Source organism: Penicillium canescens (genome assembly GCF_028828765.1).
Source record: "Penicillium canescens strain IBT 15451 chromosome Unknown utg000009l_segment0_segment0, whole genome shotgun sequence".
In the NCBI taxonomy this organism is placed as follows: Eukaryota; Fungi; Ascomycota; class Eurotiomycetes; order Eurotiales; family Aspergillaceae; genus Penicillium; species Penicillium canescens.
The window spans coordinates 1,216,304-1,237,590 of record NW_026703971.1 but is presented as its reverse complement, the minus strand read 5'-3'; the positions used below and the strand labels follow the sequence as shown (position 1 = coordinate 1,237,590).

Genomic DNA, 21,287 nt, shown 5'->3' with positions numbered 1-21,287 from the left:
CTAGGTACTGTGTACACAGTTAAGTGGACAGTGGTTATGCTTCCAAAGCAAAAGTCAATTTTGATTCATGTAAAATAGATGTGTGTGTCTTCTCGGTCATCTCAGGTTCCAAGATACCCCTTAATCCTATGCACGGACACTCGGCGGTCACAACACCGGAGCCACAGCTCCGCGCAAGAATGCGTACACCAAGAACGGGACGCTATGTCCCGACATCCGCACTCCATATTGCTAGGACCCGCGGGTACCCTCCACGACCCTGACCCTCACCTCCCCATGCGGAGGGTCAGGGTCCGAAACCTGGACCCGCGGGGAGGGTCGTACCGAGGCCGACCCTCATGAGGGTTACCCGCGGGGACCCTGAGGGTCGTCAAACATGACAAACAGGTAAAAGACGTGACTGGACGTCAATTGCATAAATTATGTAGAAACAGGCTGTATTTCATTGTAATTGTAAACTAAAATTCATCACTGTATGGCCTTACAGAAGGAATAATACATGTCCACTCCTTAGTGCATACCATAGGTTCATCCTCGAATAGGGGTTTAAATTTTGAATGGTTTACATTACATCTATAGCACAGTGTCTATTCATGGTTCTAACAAGCCAAGAGTCAAACTATATACCCATCCAGTAGTCTCGACTTCTTCCGTATCCTACCTGATACACGATGCTGCGTATCAGGGAAGGATAATGATAGGTTCTCCTCCGGGTTCGCAAATCTATCGGCATCAGAATCTTCCTCATCACTAGAAGTGACCGCAGGCCGCTTTCCAGCGGCGACTGCTGAGAGTGGCGGTGCGTTCGGGGTTGTTTGCATAATTGATATAGCAGCTGGTGTATCAAGACGCAACTCAACATCCTCCTCCTCGTCATCACTGATAGCCTCGAAGGTATGTGTCTGGACATCAAGTGCTTCTGCCGAAGCAGCTATCTCATGGTCTAAGAGATACTCTTGGAGAATCAGCCGCTGCTCCTCCTTAATATCAAATCTTGTTGTACACATGTACAACATAATATCACGAATAGTCTCTGGGTTCAACGACCCCCGGCGGTAGTGGCACAAATCCCGAGCAGAGTTAAACAGACGCTCAACTCCGGCACCAGTAGCTGGAATTGACATGATATCACGGGCAATGCTTGCAAGAACAGGGAATTCTCACTGATGATCTTTCCAGAAGATCCGAACGGATCCTTTAATAGTATCTAATCAGGTGAGGTTAGTTATATGACTCATAAAATAGGCTTACTTACTTACCACTCTGGAGATATTTGGTGAGCTCGTCGTACTGCGGAGCAATTGATCGTGGTGAAGAATCGTTGTCAAGGGCCCTCTCTAGCTCCGATTCAGTTATTAATAACTGGCTAGTAGGCTGTATCATATCTGATGGTACACGTTGGCTATATCTCTCGAAAAGAGACTGAAGACTCTCGCGGTATTCCTTTCTATGGTCCTTTCCTATCTCAGGATCTAGGTCCCAATCACTTGTTGAAAAGAACTCCATCTTACTCGACGGCGCTAGGATCGTCCCAATTGCATAGAGGTTACCTTCGATATCATCTGTCTCGCCGTAGTATTTCTTCAGTTTCTCCTTCGCAGCCTCAAGGGAGGAAAGCATTAGCTGTTTCCAGTGAACTTTCTTTCGACGCAGCTGACGTATTGATCTTTCAAGATGATCAAAAAGCTTGTTATAAATCCTAAAGACAAGGTGGATACTCGAGTCTTTAGTACGACAAACTAGCGTAGTAAGCGTAAAAAAGGGCTGGAGAATGCAAAGTAGATAGTCAATCTGTCGCCACCCCTCGATACTCAATGCAAAATGGGTTTGGGTATAGTCCTTGCAGTACTTGTCGAATGTGTCATGAAGTCTTTTCGCCCGTCGGAGCATCAGAAATGTCGAATTCCATCGTGTACGGACATCCTGGATTGGGAGAAGCCTTATCCCAGCGTTATTAGATTGAAGATTCAAGAAGGCTTCTTTGCGTTGAGGGCTTCCGTTGATATAAACTGCGAGACCGCGAACCTATAAGGATTATTAGCGTTATTAGATCATGATTCGTAAATAGAAGCTTTAAGCTTACCTTATTTAGAGTATCGGCGATCTCATGTTTCTGCTGGCGCGCACGAAGTGAACGTACACGATCTTCAGACCATTCCGTCTCGGCGTTGTCATTCTTCGGGGAGGCCTTAATTTTACCGAGTAAATCAATTAGACTTAATTGAATAACATGCGCAAGGCAGGGCACTTGGACAATCGTAGAATCTGTCTCTTGCTGTAGCGTCTTAGCCGAATCATTCACCGCTGTGATAAGTGTCTTATTATTAGACGCGTTATCAGTTGTCACCGCCAGTATACGGTCAGCGATCTGGTGCTTCTCTAGGGTCTGGAGAACAACCCTACCGAGGTTCACTCCGGTATGAGATCCAGATATTGGCTCAAACCCAAGGAGAACCTCGCGATACTCCCATTCCTGGTCTAGGAAGTATCCTGTGATAGCCCTGAATGCTTGCTGGAATGGAGAAGTCCAACAGTCAAGCGCAATCGACATTCTTGCACTAGATGGAAGCCGTTGTAGTGTCTCCTGTTGATGTTCTATAACAAAATCCCGAAGGCGCTCGCGAATCACCTTTCTTGATGGAACACTTGGTGGTGTAGGTGCTAGCCGTGCGTAGGAAAGGAGGTCATGGAATTCTTGATGTTCGACGAATAGGAAGGGTAAATGCGATACAGTAATCAGGTTTAGGATCTTCTGCTCCCATATTTGCTGGGTAAAGGTAGGCGCTGGTCTTCTCTCGGCCTAAATTGTGAAATAGTATTAGTATTGATATTGAATGTAGGCTGGTTTAAATATACCGCGTCACTAAGTAGTTGCTGGATATTACCCTTCTTCGGTATTCGCTGTCGGCACCTTAGCCCATCGAGATGTTTCTGCATCGATGAGGTTCCAGTATGGTTGGTAGTTGGATGCTCAAGAATTGTACGGCACCGTTTGCATATAACGCCTGGCTTCCCATCTTTGGCATTTGCAACTTGAAACCCTTTCCAGCACTCTGCACGACGGTTCACATCCCAGTTGATCCGCTTCTTCTTACCAAAGTCGGTTTCAAGCCACCACTGAATAAATTCTGCGGTCATTGTAGTTGTGAAGACGACGTACTCGTTGATACGGTCTGGTTTGATTCGCGTAAGAGTGTCTGGGGCCTGAGGTGCCACGCGCGATCGATAGGTTGGAAGGTCTGGAAGGTCTGGAACTGATCCAAAATGACTTTCGGGTAGTTGACTCTGGCTTTCGCGTTGGGATAGGGAATCGTTAGGAACAAGGTATTGTAGCGCGTCTAATTGCACCCCGTCGAAGCTAGATGATGCGTAGACGTCGGAGAGCTGAGACATGATAGATTTAGTAACCAGAAGACAGTACTATGACTGAGGAGGAAGATAATGAGGAACTTACTGTTCAATTTGTAGAAAAAGATGCGCGATATTCTTGGGGCATCCGTTAGTCCCTGTTCTATATGCTTGAATTGATCTATCATCTTTTCTATCCACATAGCTAGATCTGATTGGCTAACGTAGTGGATAACCTAATAAATGAACCTCAACGAACCTCAAATAGACCCTCGCTTACCCGCAGCGACCCTCAAGGGGACCCTCACTACCCGCATCGACCCTCAAAGAGACCCTCAAGTTGAGAAAATAGTCTTGATCAGAACGACCAAGTCTAATAATTGCAATCTTTGAACCGGATTTATGACATACCTAGATCATTTGTGCTGAATTCTTGAAGAAAAAGTGATAGAAGAAGATATAACAGTTTAAATGATAGGTTCTATTCGGGACTGTTGCGTGAGAGCCCCTTGCGTCGGGCCCACGATATCCCGTGCTGGACATCGCACACAAATATCGCCTGGCCTTCCCCTCCCTCGAAAAGAACATCGCCGTTTCGAGGGAGAGCCGGGCTCTCTCCGCGACGGTTTCTTCAATAGTTCCTTTTACAATGGTGCGTCATAGTTCGGTGGCCCCCAGTCTAACCCCTGGGGGACAGACCACCCTGGGCTCCTCGATCTATCCACCAGAGTACATATGGAATTCCCTCTCCGACTCCCAGCAGGACTCATTCATCTCTACTGTGTCCGCGTCCCTTGTTGCGGGCGACGGGCAGCGCAAGCGCCCACGTTTAGACCTCACTGCGGAAGAGGATGCTGACGACGGTAGGGTCCCGTCTCTTGTTTTGCCAGTCCTTCCCCGTTTCCCCGGCCTCGACCGTGCTGCTATTATAGCCGTTTTCGAGCACACCTTCCGACCAAAGAAGGACCTCATAAAACTCCGTAGCCCTGAGTTCAAAGCCTCGGCACCGGATGGCGAGTCTTTCGACTTAAAATCCACATCATCTGGCCTGCAATTCCGCAAGGTAGTCTCAATTAAGGACTGGGGAAATGACGCATCCCTCTGGGCCCATTGCTTTAGCAATTACGTCGCTGTCTGGTGTGGTTTCTTCGCTGCTAAGCACCCGTTATGCATCAGTGGAATGGTTCTCTTCCACCGCCGCATTTGTGACCTTGCTAGGGCATATAAATGGCAGGACTGTATCCTGCAAATGGCCCTGGACCACCACCAGATGGTCGTCGATAAAGGCGACCTCACCGTTTCTCTTAGCGATTGGGAAATTGGGAAAGCCCTCGAAAGCTCCTACCTTCGCCCGGACAACGTGCTCCCAGCAAAGACAGCGCCGGCTACCCCAACCACACGGTCAACGCGCTCTACCGCTGCCCCAAATAATGACACTGTCATTTGTGAAAAATTCAACTCTTCTGCTGGCTGCCACTGGCGAACATGCCACCGAAGACACGTCTGCTCTAAGTGCGGCAACGACCATTCCGTGACAAGCTGCAAAGTAAAACCAGTGAGTTAGGAGCACGCCGGGGTCGGCCCTGGTATAGGTCAAACCTTGTCGCCACCAACTAGCTGGCCAGCCCCGCGTCCCAACACTTCTATTCAGTTTGAGGTCTTCGACCCTTCCCTCCCGCCTCTGCGTGATTCCGCTTCTCCCTTCATTGCTTCGGCGTGGAAAACCCTCCTCGAACGCTATCCTGGCAACCTAGGGACTATCTGCAGCGGCATCCTTACATTCGGCTGCCGCCTCGGTTGTACGATCCAGCCAAGATACCGTCGAACTCCTAATCACCGCATCGAGGAACACTCTCTTATCACCCAGAAGCTCTCTGATGACCTATTATGTCGTCGGGTGCAACCATCTACTGGCCCCGTCGTTGTTTCCCCACTAGGGCTGGTGCCTAAACACGACGGGAGCTGGCGCCGTATCCATGATCTTTCCTACCCGCCGGGTCGCAGTGTCAACGAGTCCATCCCCGACGCTGCTTCTACTATACAATACATATCTATGGATAACATCTTCGATCTCATACGCACGTCTGGACGAGGATGCTATATCATCAAACGCGACATCAAGGATGCCTTCCGTAATATCCCAGTCGCCCCCGCTGACCGGCCCCTCCTAGCCTTCTCATGGGATAGCAAGACATACATGGAGTGCTGCCTCCCATTCGGCCTTTCAACGGCACCCTTCATCTTTAACCTTTTTGCTGAGGGCCTTAACTGGCTCCTAACCGCTTACTTGCCGTTGGCCTCTATCGCTCATTACCTTGGCGATTTCATCGTTATTTTTCCTTCCTCCGTGGGAGGTCTCTCTAAAGCCCTTACCGCTTTCAATAGCGCATATATTCCTCTCACGGATGCGTTAGGCATCCCACGGAATGACTCGAAAGACGCCGCGGGTACCGTGGTCAGTGTCCTTGGGGTCAAAATCGACACGACACTTCTGCAGGCCCGTATGCCTCGCGATAAGCTAGCACGCGCATCTTCCGAAGCCGCGTCGCTACTACAGCTAGATCGTGTCTCGCATAAAGCTTTGCAACGTGTAGTCGGTTTCCTCCAACACTGCTCAATAGTTATCCGTCTCGGCAGAGCCCGCCTTCAGTCGCTCTACAGCGATCTCGCATCCTTCCCGCCTCACCAGCGCTCCGTCCGCCGCCTATCCCATGATAGCCGCGGGGATCTCGCGTGGTGGAGGGACACTCTCCCGTTATTTAACGGCATCCATTTCTTCGAGAAGAGCCGCCCCCTAGTTGCCCTCTACACAGACGCGTGCGACTCAGGTCTGGGCCTCTTCTTCTTCTATGCGCCCTCATGGGACTCCGCCAGGGACTGGATGTCTGCAGCGCCTCACCTGCCTTCCACCCATGCGGCTATTGTGGACGCCTCCTCCGCCTGCGGCGACGTGGCCCACATTAACATTAAGGAGGTCTCTGCGATCCTGCAGGCCTTCCTCATACACAGCCCCCATTGGGCTCATCATCGTGTCCTCGCTTTCACGGACAGCGCCGTCGCGTTTCATGGCCTGTCTAAGCAGGCACTCCGTGGGCCGGCTTATCGCTCTCTGCTCATGCTTTTCAGCATAGCAGCCGCCCTTGACATCGAAGTCCAGCCACACTGGCTTCCTTCATCGGAGAACCTACTAGCTGATGCACTGTCCCGTTCCGATTATAGGATCATCGCTGATATTTGCCCACAGTTGACGAGCTCCTTTCCCTTGCTCCGCCAGCCTGGTTCTCTCGACAGCCTATTTTCGTGAATGCTGGCCATGCAAAGTTGGTCTGGAATGGCCTTGCAGAGGGAACCAGAAGAGGCTATCGCTCTGCGCAGCGCTCGTACACCCGTAGCTGCGCTATTATCGGAGTGCAGCCCTGGCCAGCCACTGCCCCGTCGATCTGCACTTGGCTTACGGAACGCCTGCTGGGCGCGGGTAGTTCCCCACCTGTGAAGCCCGATTCAGCTATGTCTGAGCTCTCGGCTCTCCGCGCGTATCACATCGATAACGGTCTACCTGACACAATTTTTGACCTCCACGCAAAGCATTTTCGTCGCATGATCGATGGCGCTCGTCGGCTGCAACCGCCCCGCCAAAAGCGGATTCGCAACCCAATCTCACGCGCCTCAGTCATAACCCTTTCAGGGAATATCTCACATATCCCTGCCCAACCGCTGGGGCTCTCAGCGGCCCAGAAAAATGACCTTAATCTTGCCGTGGCCGCCCGCGTTGCCTTCGCTGGATTCCTTCGGGTCGGGGAATTTACATACTCATCTGCCGACCTTAGAAACACTCAAATCTTCGCTGCTACTAAGTTAACCCGGGCGGATATCAGGTTCTCCCCCACCATGGACCACGTCCTCCTTACCTTGAAGAGAAGCAAGACCGACCGAAACCACGAAGGTGTCAATGTTGTCCTTGCAGCAACAAACGACGCAGCCTGCCCCGTCGAAGGCCTTTCTAAGCTATTCCTCCACGACTCACAGCCTATGTCTGCCCCCTTGTTTACGCTCTCCTCTGGCCCCTTCACCTCATCCGCCTTCCAACGTGCGGTTATCTCTAAGCTCAACCGCGCCGGGGAAGATACCACGGGACTTAAGGGTCACAGTTTCAGAAAAGGGGCAGCACAGCACGCCCACAACGCAGGCTTAAGAAATGACCACATCCAAGCCCTCGGGAGATGGTCATCCGAAGCCTTCCGCCTTTACTTCACAACACCTACGACAACACTGTACGCCTGGAACCGTCAATTCCCGACCGGTCATCCAACGCCGGTCTCATCTTCCATACCACCAGCCCCTCCACCATCCTCTTTTGGCCCACCGGGTCATTTGGGCCCGCCTGCAGCCCTCACGGCGCTGTAGCCCTCCGTCAACGAGGCCTACATCGCCAGTGTTCAGACCGCAGGTGCCCCGTGCGAGCCAAAATATCTCATCCGTCTCCATTTGTGCCAGTGTAGCAATGGTTAGAATAGAACCACTGTTTTTTTAAAAAACCATTAAAAAGTAGTTTTAATCCCCTCATTTTTACATCATCTATTCTAACCATTGCTACACTGGCACAAATGGAGACGGATGAGATATTTTGGCCCGCACGGGGCACCTGCGGTCTGAACACTGGCGATGTAGGCCTCGTTGACGGAGGGCTACAGCGCCGTGAGGGCTGCAGGCGGGCCCGTGGCACTCCGTATATTCTAGGAGGAAAAATAGCTATGCGAGAGCATACGTGGTATATACATGAGGGGGTTCCGCGGTGGGCGGGAAGAAACCGTCGCGGAGAGAGCCCGGCTCTCCCTCGAAACGGCGATGTTCTTTTCGAGGGAGGGGAAGGCCAGGCGATATTTGTGTGCGATGTCCAGCACGGGATATCGTGGGCCCGACGCAAGGGGCTCTCACGCAACAGTCCCGAATAGAACCTATCATCTACAAATGAAGATACACATAGGTTACACTGTCTGCAATATATATATCTACAACTTGACATGCATTTTTGTCGACAACCGCCACTGACCACCTACTATTTCGATATCATCGAGTATTACTTGCAGTTTGTAGGTGACCATGCCTACGGTTTACTTTTACATGAATATTTATTTATAATTGACCATATTGTTGGAGTATTTAGTGAAATATCTACAAATTGACGGAACAGCTGTAAAAAACAGAGATGAATCATCAATTTTATCCAACCGAAAGAGGTAAGGCGTCGAAAATTTATGCAAATGCGGGTCGTTGAGGGTCGCCGAGGGTCAGCATAGTGAACTTCAACGACCCTCAGGGTAGGTTGAGGGTCGGAAGGTTGGAACCTCCCCTCTTGAGGGGAGGTTCGAGGGTCCGGGGTAGGGACCCATGCGGAGGGTCGTAGCCAGGTCTAATGGCGAGGTCTAGCTGCGATTTTCCATTATGGGGATGAAAATGGAGCCGGTCAAGACTAGTAGGCCATCGTGAATCTGTGTAGCCGTAGAACTCCCCAATGATTGATTTTCACATACCTGTCAACCTCATTAATCGACTCAACTTGAGTAATTCGAGGTCCAAGTGGGCATCTAGCCAATTGCCCATTTTCTACTATACTATGATCCATACTGCTACTTTAGCCGAATTAAAAAGAAATCTTGTTTATTTTTATTTTTAGTCTTTTAATTTATTTTCATTTTTTAACCTACGTCGAAACAATGGTACGATGTGCATTGCTATATTAGATGGTGAAATGGGGATGGCTCAATGGCAGTCTGGCATAGCAGACAGGTCGATATCATGGATGAAGGATCAAGCAACCAACACTCCCTAGACAGCACTAGTAGACAGCGGAGCGTATACCCTGAGACTTCTTCATAATAAAAGGGCTGGAAACGAAAAGAGTGAATTGTACGATGCTAGCCCAGTCCTCTGCTGGAATCCCAACATGGAGGAATGCTATCTGACTGGCCACGTGACTAATAGTCCGTCCATCTTTCTACTATGTCACCGGTTCCACCACTACAATGGGTATTTAATTATTAAACTCATTTTTTGCGAGCTGTGAGTTCCGCTATGACCACTTGCCTCCCAAATGGAGACTTGTTCTAAGTAGATATGGTGAGTTGAGTACAGTAGACATAAGTTATATTCTCGCTGTTTGTAGTTTCTCAACCATCTCTTCCAGAGTTTGCTCTCAGCGTGATTTCCTGGTTGCCGTCCGTTCTTTTACTCTTTTACGTACCCCATCCACCACGATGCCGACAGGTGACTATGTTCCTTGGACTGAGACTGAGGAAGAAAACCTCGAACCATGGTTATTTGAATATGAATGGATGTCATGGGAACAAAGGGCTAAGGAATATTCCAAGCAACACGATAAGTACAGGTCATTCGAGTCCCTGCGAGGAAAGCGCAATCAGCTTCGGAAAGGGATTCGAAGACGGCGACCGATCGCAGACAAATCGACTTCACGGTCCCGTACCAGGGCTCGGTACCAACGTCAGATGCTTCCGGAGGGCTTCCCTCCTCGCTCTCCGACCTTCAGGCTAAAATCTGCGGATCCTTGGTCTCATCAGCTAATGCAGCAAGTGCGTCGATATAGATTACGCGACATCAGGCTTCTGCACCATCCTCGCAAAATCAAGAAGACTCCCAGCCCGCAATCTCACCAAACAATGCCACACCGGGTAGGTCAAGATAAAACCAGAATATACCTCACATTGCTAATCATTGACTGCCTTCTCAGTCTATATATCTCCCAAGCCTGTATTCCGTCGACATGAACTACTTACCGTATTGCTAAATGTGCATGCCCGAAAATGGCCCGCACGTTTTAGTTTTGGGCAAACGATGTCAATATCCTCCCAGACCTCCTGGACCTCTTTACATAGACCAAACACTTCCTTTAAAAAGCTCTGAAGGGATCGACTGAAGCTCCCAAAATCTTTGTTCTGGGGTACATAGTGATCGCCGAAGAATTCATAGGGCCATGGGTTTGAGCAATGTCGTGCGAGGTTCCGTGTCTGTGCAGTAGAAATCGTTGCATCCAACTCGCCGACGGCGTGGAACATTGGAGTTACAATCTTAGGGAGATAGAAAGCTTAGTAGCATTCATTCTCTAATTTGAAGCCGCTCAGACATATTGCTGAACACTATTTATTCAAATCAGGCGTATCCCCAACACGACGGAATAGGTCGATTGTATATGTAAGCAGCGATCCTCCTGAGACTCAATGCAGTTTCTAGTTCCAGTAAGTGGGTCACGACTCTTAGAACAAATGGTGTCGTTCTTTAGAATGATGCAAGGAGCTATTTCTCACATTAGGAAAGGGTACCTATATCCACATACGTGAGCTACTGTACTATCTTCATGGGCGGTGAAAGAAATTGCGACGCATGTCCAATCCATTTTGGCACTCTCGTGAACGTTGAAGGTACAAGTCATGTTCTAAGCGAGGATTTAGAACAGTAGTGGTTAGAACGTAAGCCGTGCGCGATTACTTGAATTCAGAATTGAACGCTGGATCTAATTATTGTTAAGACGAAATGGCGGTTTCCCCTTGAGGATGGGCAAACGAAAATGAGTGATGTATAAAAGCGGATGAGTAGTGGCCAATAACAAATTAACGCTGCATACGTACTTGCTCTTTTATCAGTCAAGGCATTGAAGCCACTATTGGAACAACCAAGAAAGGGTAGGCATAGAAGTCTGCAGTTTATGACGGGCTCCCCACAGCCCACTGTAGTCTAGCAGGTCGTCATATTGTACAGACCTGGACACTGAAGGATTACCTACGAATCGTGCACAAATGCTTAGTCCCCTCACCACTCCTTGTCACTGGGCATGGAAGCGCTGAGCTTAACAATTTATTCCACTTCTCATTGTCAACCAGAGGCACAGTTGACACCCATTCTGAAACAGTTATTGACTGCTATTCTCCCCCCGGTTATAACAGCGTATCTGCTCAAGAATGGAGATGGCCGGACCCATTGTCATCGTCCACATGTACTGAGGATATCTTCCTCTCCTTGCCAGCTTCCCGACTTCCGAAAATGCTGGACTGGGCTGACATCCGGGTCTGCGTTTTGGATCAAGAAACCGATGAAATGGTAGCAATATATCCATTTTTCCTCCCGCGGGTGGAATCAATGCTAGGAAGCTTGTCCAAAGCTTGTAAGCTAGTGCAAGAAGTTGCCGCGAGCCATGACATAAAGGAATTTGAATGTCAATTATCCATTTGGCTTTGTAACCAAGGAGAGTCCAATGCTGTGACTCTAAAGACCGCTTTCAGCTCATATTTCCGCCCAAGTGCACCAGAATCTGCTTGATCCATCGATTTTCTGTAGTAGCTAATGAGAACTTGCTCAGAGTGCAGTTCTACCTCATCAGACGACGGCAGCTTTGCAAGTGCATGTGCATGCCGGGGTAGGCGTGAGAGTTGGAGATTGATCTGCAAGAGGCGTCTCAGTAGCCGAGTTACTGGCTGAAGTTGAAGCCAAAGATTGACTGTTTGTAGGCGTCGAGGTGAATATCGGAGTTGGTGATTGATCTGCAAGGGGCGTCTCAGTAGCCGAGTTACTGGCTGAAGTTGAAGCCAAAGATTGACTGTTTGTAGGCGTCGAGGTGAATATCGGAGTAGGGGATAGATCAGCACGGGCTGTTTCAGAAGCGGACATGTCGATTGTAGTTGAGAACGAGGTCTGACTGCCCGTAAAGATCGGCGTGGTCGTCTGAGAGGAAACTGTTTTACCGATGCTACATCCACTGGGCACCTTAAGACCGTTTTCTAGCGTACAACTAGAAGTATCTCCCTCTCGGTTGTGGAAAGCCACGGTGCCGTTTTTGTTCACTGTCACCCAGGCGACCTGCTCTCCATTTTCAGTGCCACATATATCAATTTTCACCGACTTATCGTCGGAACCGGCACCAGTGAAACCTAAGGGTGTTAACAACAGCGCGTTTGGTTCAGATTGTGTACTCACTCGAACAATCTTTGCCTTTCAGCTTAGCAAAGGTTGCTGAGTAGCCGGTACAGCCGTGGTTATTCTGAGACCACACTCTACAGTTGTTCTCGCCACCAGTGTCCTGAATGATAGCCAAATAACTGCCTGTCACAACATTTCCGATGAAGAAAAGGTAATTGAAGGAACGCATCTTGGACTTTGCGCGGCTTGAAGTCAAGCAAGTGTGGTGATGGTGACGACTGGCTGGGGCCGATAATTATTTATGTCCGGGACTGAATCCTTCAAACCTACATTCTATTATTCTTACTGACTCTTTTAGACGGGGGGAAAAAAAGATGGGGGGGGAATGGAAGCAATTACTTGTGGGAGTGTTCTTGTGGCATAAGTCTCAGCAGTACAGCCGACAGGCCGATTGATTGGAAGCGGCCAGTCCGCTCACATGCTGGCCGGTGGTGGCACTCCAAAATTGCGTGGATATTCCTTGAACAGCTGGGATAATATGAGGGTGCCTGGTATTGGTAGGTCAGCCACTAAGAAGCCCATCCACACCTTTTTTGTGTTTTCTGCCCTCAATAATCAATTAGGCCTATGCAAATGTTCTTCCGCCGCGTCCCCTTATATAGTCCACAGAGCATTTTCTATTCTCCAATTCCAAACTAGGCGCCTTTTCCTGAATACACGTCATTAGTGACCCAAGCCGCGTTTTATCTTCCGTTTGTCCTGCCTGCATCTGCTGTGATAGCTTAATCACAACTTCACAATGGCTGTATGTTCCCACGAAATCTAGACCGGCTTCCTTAGCTTCTGACGAACTATGCCGGGGAAATGGGTACTCCGGAGGAGGGATGTTCTCTTCAATAAATAGCGGAGGATCTCTGTGAGAGTAGGTACTGGACCTTTGACTATGCAAAATCCGAGCAATACTAACCAAGGAAGCTCATCGCTTCATCTGAGGAAAAAGGCGAGTGCTGGAGTCATTGAAACGAACTCGTTCCGGCACCTATAATAAGCGATCCATAACAAGAGACACCTTCTAACTTTCGGCAAATATACAAATATACACTCGCCTCTCTTTTAGAGATTCCAAATAGTAAGATCAATCGCCTCTATTCTGAGGAGGCGAGGCGGAAGAGGGGGCGAGGCGGAAGACGGGGATATGCGGAAGAGAAGGATATGCGGAAGAAGGAGCTATGCGGAAGAGGGGCCAAGCGGAAGAAGGAGCTATGCGGAAGAGAAGGCCATGTGGAATAGGGGGCCATGCGGCAATGTGGAGCCCTTTTCAGTCCCCAGCCTTATAAAAGCTTCCTCCCACCATGTCTCGTCTCTTTTTGTTCCCAGTGCCCCTAAGGGTTTTTTTTCCTTCGGCGTCAACCGCTAATTGCATCCATTCATCATGCCCAAAAACAAACGGGCATCATGCGACCGTTGTCGTGAACAGAAGAGGCAGTGTGACCTTTCCTCTCGTATGACAAGGCGAGAAGAATGCTGCTCAAGGTGTGAAGAGCAGGGAAGTGAATGCCGTTTTGAAAGGTCGGAGGCTATCCTCCCACGCAAACGCCAGCGTTTGAAGCTAGAAACACAGTGCATGGGCTCCAGCTCGCATCAAGCAAGAGATCCCTCTGTTGTCACTTCGCGGAGCTCATCGCGCCGTCTGGATGTGGACCACGAGGCCACGAGCGCAGATCACCGCGAGAGTATTGGTCCTCCCATCGAGCATCAGGATGCTCCATTTTTATCGCCAGAAATCCCACTCACAACGGTGTTGTTGGATGAAGCATTCGAATACAGTCCGCAGCGTTCGAGAAGCCCTCTTGCACTTAGCTCTCAAGGGGCTTCATTCCTCCATCGTGTCTTTTCTGGCAAGTCTGAGCCACATCCGTCGGAGCATATACCACCCGTTAGCATCGACACGGAAAGCCCAATGCTTGAGCCGCCAATCTCTGAAAAAAGTCTCAGACGTTGACTTTGATCGCCTTCCCCTTGTTCATAAAGAACGCACTGCCGTTACAGTGCCGAATGTGCGAGCCGACCAAATCCCGAAACTTTTGGCCTCTTTCGACCAAGTCTTTCCGGATTTCCTCGTGCCTTGGATGGTAGCGGAGAGGGAAGGCCTCAAGGCTCTCGATCGGCCTTGATCCCCGGAACTTTGCCACACGCAGAAATATTCCGGCTCGCCAAACTTGACTCCGTCATAATCGATGAATCAGCACTCGAGATTCCACCACGTCTCGTCATTTTGTGTCATCTCTCCCCCCGCGTCGAATCTGACACATCGTGGCTCTTTTGTGCCAATGCATGTGGTATAAGCATGGCAACCAGGCTTGAAAAGCGCCCAAAGAAGGTCATAAGTAATATGACCGTGCCGCAACATTGATTCGAGACGCTGCGAGATAGAAGCATATGCTTGCTTGAGGTGGTCGATGAGCAGGCGGAGATGCTCCGCATGTGCCGAGTCATGGTCCGAGCTGTTGTCCACGTTCTCCACACATCTGTCGAGCTCTGGGAGGAAATGGAAAAGGACGTTTTGCTCGATCTAAATCCACGTCAGCGTTCTCTTCGAGATGCTACTCGCTCTCAATTACCGATGGCTTGTCCTCCATCAAGCTAATAGCTTTGATGTGGTGCAGTACCACACGCAGGATGTCGCGTAGGCCTTCCAATTTGATGTCTATGTAGTGCGTCACCTCCTCGGAATTCCGTTCTAACCATACTATTAGTATTGTTTCGGTCTGTCACGCGAAGGTCTGATGTACCGACACGTTCACGGACAACGAATGCATATTCAGCATAGTCGTCCAAGCCACTGCTGGTCTCCACCGGCTCTGCTATCTTGTATTTGCATGCTTCTTTGTCCCAACTATACCCTTGTCAGCCAGTTTCTAAAAAGGAATGGGAAGGGGAGTTGGTGGCTCGTACGTTTCCAGAACAGTCTTGAAATGGGGTGTCGAGGCCCACTTTTCGAACGATTTGAAATCATCCGGGGTAGTACAGATCGGACTGTCGAGATCAGTTTCATTTGCGACCCGGACACCCTCCTTCTTTTCACTGCTTGCTAGACAAGCCTGAGTAGGCTTAGCTGCCACGGACAGTTCAGCTGAAGCACATTCATCGCGGGTGAGCTTCACCAGCAACTTCTTCAGTCGAACCATGTCGGGGCCGTATGGAGACTGGTCCTGGGAGACAGGAGTGTTTGGAGGTTCTCCGCTTGTAAGTTCGAGCAGCGCCGTCTCAAGAAACACACCAAAGAGATGCTGCAGATCCTCCACGATCGTCTGAGACGTAGCTGTCCCCTCCATTGGGCTATCTGGAGGCGTCAAGCCTTGGTGACAGGGAGAAGAAATCTCGTTCAATGCCATGTTGTGCAGTTAAATAACTGGAAAATTAGGTGTGTTATGGGAAGTTGGTATGAATGTGCAAGAGATTGGAATGCCTATGAAGAACAGAAAGGTCGACCGGAGCGAACGGTTACCGAACCACCTAAACGCTTGTTCGTAACTTTATTTCAATCGCCGACAGCTCTTCCTTCTCGGCAAAAGATCATCCGAGACCCCGCCTGTCCCCCGCCCACAGTATCTACAAGTTTATCAGAACACCCAATATCTGCAGATAATAGATGATAGGTTCTATTCGGGACTGTTGCGTGAGAGCCCCTTGCGTCGGGCCCACGATATCCCGTGCTGGACATCGCACACAAATATCGCCTGGCCTTCCCCTCCCTCGAAAAGAATATCGCCGTTTCGAGGGAGAGCCGGGCTCTCTCCGCGACGGTTTCTTCCCGCCCACCGCGGAACCCCCTCATGTATATTCCACGTATGCTCCCGCATAGCTATTTTTCCTCCTAGAATATACGGAGTGCCACGGGCCCGCCTGCAGCCCTCACGGCGCTGTAGCCCTCCGTCAACGAGGCCTACATCGCCAGTGTTCAGACCGCAGGTGCCCCGTGCGGGCCAAAATATCTCATCCGTCTCCATTTGTGCCAGTGTAGCAATGGTTAGAATAGATGGTTCTTTGAGACGTTCGTAGATAGCTCAAGGCGGTAAGAAATGCGGTGTTAGTAAGATTCACAGAACTAGTTCTCGAAGCTACCGCTCTAGTTGGGACTTTAGCTATTACTGGAGATGATACTCGGATCACAGGTGTGGCTTTTGAGGCGCCCGAATAGCCAAAAGACTGAAAGGGTCTAGTGGTTGGTGTCCCGTGAAGTTTACAGGCGTGGTTCAAACTTGGGAGAGGAAGGCTTTTATGGGAGAAAGCATGGCTAACTGCATCAGTGCTAGCAGCAGAGAGGGCCATTGTTTCACGAATATATCTTATAATTCCCGAACAATAGACCTAACAACAAGTAATTGTCTCTGTAGGATTTTCATCTTCTTATACGTCTCATTCCATGTTCGAACAACAAGGTACTTTATAGAGGTCTTTTCTGGAGGTGTTTAGATGTTCAGAATTAGCTGGGGGTACTTAGTGGTAAGCCTAATTTAAAGGCCCGCCATCAACTTTGTCAAGGCTGGAGAACGTTCACTTGGATCGTCCGTAATGCTGGGCAAAAGGCGCTGCAGCGCTGCAATTCAATGAATCTGACCACCCTCAAACAACACAGTGAGGGATTATTATCTGCTTTTTGCCTTGCTAGTGAGGAAAAGTTTAGGTTAGAGGTCTAAATGATCCTTCATTCCCCGCAGGGCAGATTTTAAGCACAGCAATAGCCGTACATTCTGTATGTTAGGTTGGTGGAGGGGAGTCAACAAGTTCCTAGGAACCGTGCTAGTAAACTGGAACGGAGTGGGGGATCCAGTAGTAGGCCGAGCAACTATAACCGTGTACATGTATATCTAACTGGATACGTTTAGCGTTATTCAAGATAGCGCGTAATAGCACTGCCTCCGATATCTCCGCACAGCTCTTCTAACACCATAGTTTCGTTTCGCCTATATGCTCCCTGTTTATGCCTAGGTGGAGATCATTTTCATCCGGACATTACAGAGAACGGGCTTGAATGCGAACATACGAGATACGCAGGCAGCAGAGACGACTTTGAGCTTAAGAATCAACAAACGGAAGGAGGACTTCCACTAAAAAGCTCCACAATTGCTGCCGTGATTGAGCAATACATCGGCAAATGAGAAATGTATGGATAGCTCAGAATGGTGCGCTAGTGAAGAGAGGGCTACCAACGAAATGTATCGGGAAAAATGCGCCACCAATAGCATCCAAACCATCCTCCAGGCTTGGATTGTGAAGATTCTTGGCGCTCGACCTGCGAACATCTAGTTGAGTACTCCGTGGCTTGTCCCCTTCGAACGGGTGGATAGGTCTGTGTGCAGCTGGCTTAGTCCCACCGAGAAATGGAACTACTGGGCGCCAAAAATGTACCACATGTGGGGGAGGCACCAATGGGACGAAAATCTTGAAAATACTGCTTTAACATCCACACTGCAACCATATAGTAGCTCTCCGGGGCCGCCTTCTAGTCCTTCCAGGGCCTTGGCATTGGTCGGTAAACGAACTTGTTGACGGCTTCGACAAACTCCTCATGTAATTTGTCCAGCGGAGCTTGCTTCTCTGTCCACTTCCACCTGTATGTAGCTGCATCAAGTGATTGGGATTCTTCATATCTCCTGAGGTCATTGATCGTCTCTTTGGTTAACTTGAAAGCCACCTCACTCTGTGAGACCTTGTCAACATGCATGACGTATGCCTCGATGTGGATCGTCCCAAGCGTGTTCTCCAACATCACCGAGCACCATGCCCAGATTGCACTCTCTGATGACAGTTTCTCAGTTAGGTAACTGGCTCGCTGTGTGAGATTATTCAAAAATAGCCTAGCCAGATTCACTCGCTTAAAAGTCTGTACCAACCAGTGCACATTGTCTTCCAGCACCACTGTGGGCGGCGCTCATGGCTTAAAGGCGGCGGCAGACGAGGGTAATATGGCAGTCGGCTGCAGTTTTTATCTGAAGTCAAATGGGTATTCTGCGTTAAATAAATGCCGGGATTTAAGTAACATAGACTGATATGCAACGCACGATGGACACCTCGTTTTGGGAAGGAACTGATTGGGGTGACGGCCAATTTCTTGCCAGCAATGAGTTTTCTCGAATATTCTTGTATGAAGTTCTACACGCTTCTATTTAACCACTATTAGAATGCTCGACGCTAGAACGTTCTAACTACTATAAGACTCCCATTGGCGTGTTAATCCCTAACATACAAGACCAAAACCCTTCCCATAGCAGCCTTCTTTCTACAATCAGCGTTGCCCAGCCACGAGCTGTACTCCCTATAGGGCGTTTAGATAGGCTCAGTGTACGAGAACGAGGGTTCTCCTACGAGCGTAGCACAGAGTAGTCTTAATGACCTAGAAAAACTCCTTTCTAGTCCCAGTCTTACGCTTGTACTGTTCTTTGAATATTCTACTCTCTGAACAGCCGGCCATCCCGAGCCCCAGCATTACCGTATGTAATTTTCTCGCATCCTTCCATACTCAGCGCAGCCAAGCATAGTCTGAGGAGGGGATTACCCTGACCCAATCTCTCTTCAAGCCTGGCAATCTCCCGGTCTAGCTCGTGCTCTAGGCTCCTTAGGCACCTTAGAGTCTCGTCGAAGCCGCCAGACGCCTCAATGCACTTTATCAGATGCTCCTTGACCTCCCGGGACAGTGGTTTAGCCTCAGCGGCCGCGCTGGTTGGGCGCTGTCTGAAGACGGCAAGGATGTGGCCGCACCGCTCGGGATGCCTCTCAAAGCCGCAAACGACGGGGAAGGAGAACTTGCCCTCGTCCAGGTCCTCGGCGAAGCCCTTCTGGGCAGCGTAGGCACTGAGGTTCAGGTAGTCGTCGCGGATCTGGAAGAAGCGTCCCAGCAGCTGCATCAGCCTCTCTAGGTCCTCGACGACCGCGCCGCCCCAGCATGGGCTCTCAGCCACCATCAGTCGCACCAGCATGACGAACATGCCGCCCGTCTTGTGATCCACCATCTTCACATATTCGCGCTTGCCTGGGCACTGTAGGTTGTGCTTCCAGTACAGGTCCCAGCTTTGGCCCAAGAAGAGTGTCTCGAGACCCTCCAGCAGCGCCGCCAGTGCCGCCGGACTGAGCGCCGAGCGCACCACCGCCGTCGCTTTCACAAACATGAAGGTCGCGCTGTTGATAGACTGCGCCGCCCCGAAGACGACATGGGTGGCGGGAAGTCCGCGCCGCAGAGGCGAGTTGTCCTCGATGTCGTCCAGGATCAGCGACGCGTTGTGCAACATATCGATGGCCGAGATAATGTGTGCTAAGGCTCCCGGAGGCACCTTTAACCAGGCATTCAGGGCTTCGATGAGCTGGGTCCTCGTGCCCTTGGAGGGCATGCTAGAGACGTGTGTAACAGGCGCAGCCACGGCCAAGTCGTTGAGTTCTTCCTTCGGATACTGACAGACAGGATGCGTCTCATTGGGGGCACCGTTGTTAAGACACTTCGGAGTTTTCAATATCGTGTCGTTGTTATCAGTACTCGGCTCGTCGCTCTTGGTGCCATTAGACGTGCCATTGGTAAGACGCTTCGGCGTTTCCAATGGCGTGCCGTTGTTATTAGTACTTGGCTCGTCGCTCTTGGTGCCATTGGGAGTGCCATTGGGGGTGCCATTGGTCATCCATGCATTTTGCCTGGTACAAGCCGAGAGCCAATAGTGATTACCGGAGATCGAAAGACCGATATACTCGATCCAACGTTTCAAATCCAAGGTCATGTCTGGGTGTGAACTGAGCAGATCGTCGCGGAGCCGGCAATACTTAGCCTCAGCTTCCAAGATCATCCTTTTGACTTCTGCCTTGGCATCTGTACTCGAAAGTCCCTTGGTCCGGGACACCATCTCGACAAGGTTGACGATGCGTTTCGCCTTTCCGGTCTCAAGCTCCCAGACTTCGCGTTCATAGCTGAAGTAGTCATTCGCCCAACAAAGAGCTTCCTCGGCGGCGGCAATTATGGGTTGTACTAAAGCATGTTGTTCCTCCGAGAGGTGAAGGTTTGTGGCGAACAGAACCATTGGCCAGAAAACACTGCCATAGTACACGGGTTAGTTGTACTGTCAAAATGCTAACAGAACGGCGCAGAGTTTGCCTACCTCATACCGCCATTTGACATTCGTACACGCCAATAGTCTTCCAGTGTCTGTGGCACTTCGCTGGTGGCGTTCTCGGCAATATCCAGCCAGAGAACACGAAAAGCATCAAGCATGTCCGTGCCAAGCTTGCGATCTGTTTTGATACACTCAAGAACACACTCGGATAAGAGCATCTTGAATTTCAATTGCGGTGACTCTGGGTCCCAATTGCGGTTGTCCTGAGGGTCCAAAGCAGGCCTCAGACATTCATGCGCCGTCATGGCATCTTGGACGCTGAGCTCCTCATTCACATCTATGCAACCAGCCAAGTCAGCCACATGCCTACCAGCTGATATGCATGACCCCATTCAGTGAACTCACCGTCGTGAATCAGACCAAGGTCCAGTAGATAAGAAACAGTACCAAGCCTTTCGGGGATGGCCTCAGGGTAGAGGAACGAATTCCAATTCCCCACCGGGGAAACGCAGAAGTGGGTTCTCTTCTCTCTGCCGTCACGAACGTGCTTGGCCCAGTCTGCAGTGAACTTGACAGTTGCCCCGTCGGCAATGTCATTACGGGGATGAATGCGGATAGGTAAGGACGTGAAGTAGCCTGTTCGCTGCGCCTCCTCTGTTGGAATGAGCCTCGACAAATAAGTCAGTTCATCCATAATGGCTGGGAAGGTCAGGTGTTGAAAGTGCCCTTGGATTAGACAAATCCAATGATACACGACAACAAGAAACGTGTGGTGGAGAATGCGTTTTTCCCTTTATCGCCTACTATATATAGGAATTGTGGAATGTTACATAGACCACCAGTCCAGTTATTTTGGCAGGCATATTAATATATACATATGGTCAATACCTCTCTCCTTTTCTCAACAATAAAACTTGG

The 21,287-nt window shown here is 49.9% G+C and overlaps 6 protein-coding genes across 6 annotated transcripts; 1 reads left to right on the top strand and 5 right to left on the bottom strand.

Annotated features, from left to right (window-relative positions):
* Window positions 1–614: 614 nt before the first annotated feature.
* On the bottom strand, window positions 615–3,393 carry N7446_011930 (uncharacterized protein; the record flags this gene model as incomplete). Its single annotated transcript, XM_058520672.1, has 2 exons — window positions 615–902; window positions 3,349–3,393. The coding sequence occupies 2 exons, from the start codon at window positions 3,391–3,393 to the stop codon at window positions 615–617; spliced, it is 333 nt and encodes a 110-aa protein (XP_058366958.1).
* An 8,340-nt stretch (window positions 3,394–11,733) lies between these two features.
* On the bottom strand, window positions 11,734–12,502 carry N7446_011929 (uncharacterized protein; the record flags this gene model as incomplete). Its single annotated transcript, XM_058520671.1, has 2 exons — window positions 11,734–12,284; window positions 12,331–12,502. 2 exons carry the CDS (start codon window positions 12,500–12,502, stop codon window positions 11,734–11,736), a joined length of 723 nt encoding a protein of 240 aa, XP_058366957.1.
* A 1,203-nt stretch (window positions 12,503–13,705) lies between these two features.
* N7446_011928 (Zn(II)2Cys6 transcription factor domain-containing protein) lies at window positions 13,706–14,275 on the top strand (the record flags this gene model as incomplete). The annotated part of the gene is made up of 1 exon (XM_058520670.1): window positions 13,706–14,275. One exon carries the CDS (start codon window positions 13,706–13,708, stop codon window positions 14,273–14,275), a length of 570 nt encoding a protein of 189 aa, XP_058366956.1.
* Window positions 14,276–14,515: 240 nt separating this feature from the next.
* On the bottom strand, window positions 14,516–15,668 carry N7446_011927 (uncharacterized protein; the record flags this gene model as incomplete). The annotated part of the gene is made up of 4 exons (XM_058520669.1): window positions 14,516–14,845; window positions 14,895–15,013; window positions 15,066–15,169; window positions 15,229–15,668. The coding sequence occupies 4 exons, from the start codon at window positions 15,666–15,668 to the stop codon at window positions 14,516–14,518; spliced, it is 993 nt and encodes a 330-aa protein (XP_058366955.1).
* A 2,111-nt stretch (window positions 15,669–17,779) lies between these two features.
* Window positions 17,780–18,212, bottom strand: N7446_011926 (uncharacterized protein; the record flags this gene model as incomplete). The annotated part of the gene is made up of 2 exons (XM_058520668.1): window positions 17,780–18,109; window positions 18,171–18,212. The coding sequence occupies 2 exons, from the start codon at window positions 18,210–18,212 to the stop codon at window positions 17,780–17,782; spliced, it is 372 nt and encodes a 123-aa protein (XP_058366954.1).
* A 513-nt stretch (window positions 18,213–18,725) lies between these two features.
* Window positions 18,726–21,063, bottom strand: N7446_011925 (bifunctional terpene synthase/polyprenyl synthetase family protein; the record flags this gene model as incomplete). Its single annotated transcript, XM_058520667.1, has 3 exons — window positions 18,726–20,349; window positions 20,415–20,706; window positions 20,775–21,063. The coding sequence occupies 3 exons, from the start codon at window positions 21,061–21,063 to the stop codon at window positions 18,726–18,728; spliced, it is 2,205 nt and encodes a 734-aa protein (XP_058366953.1).
* Between the last annotated feature and the right edge of the window lie 224 nt (window positions 21,064–21,287).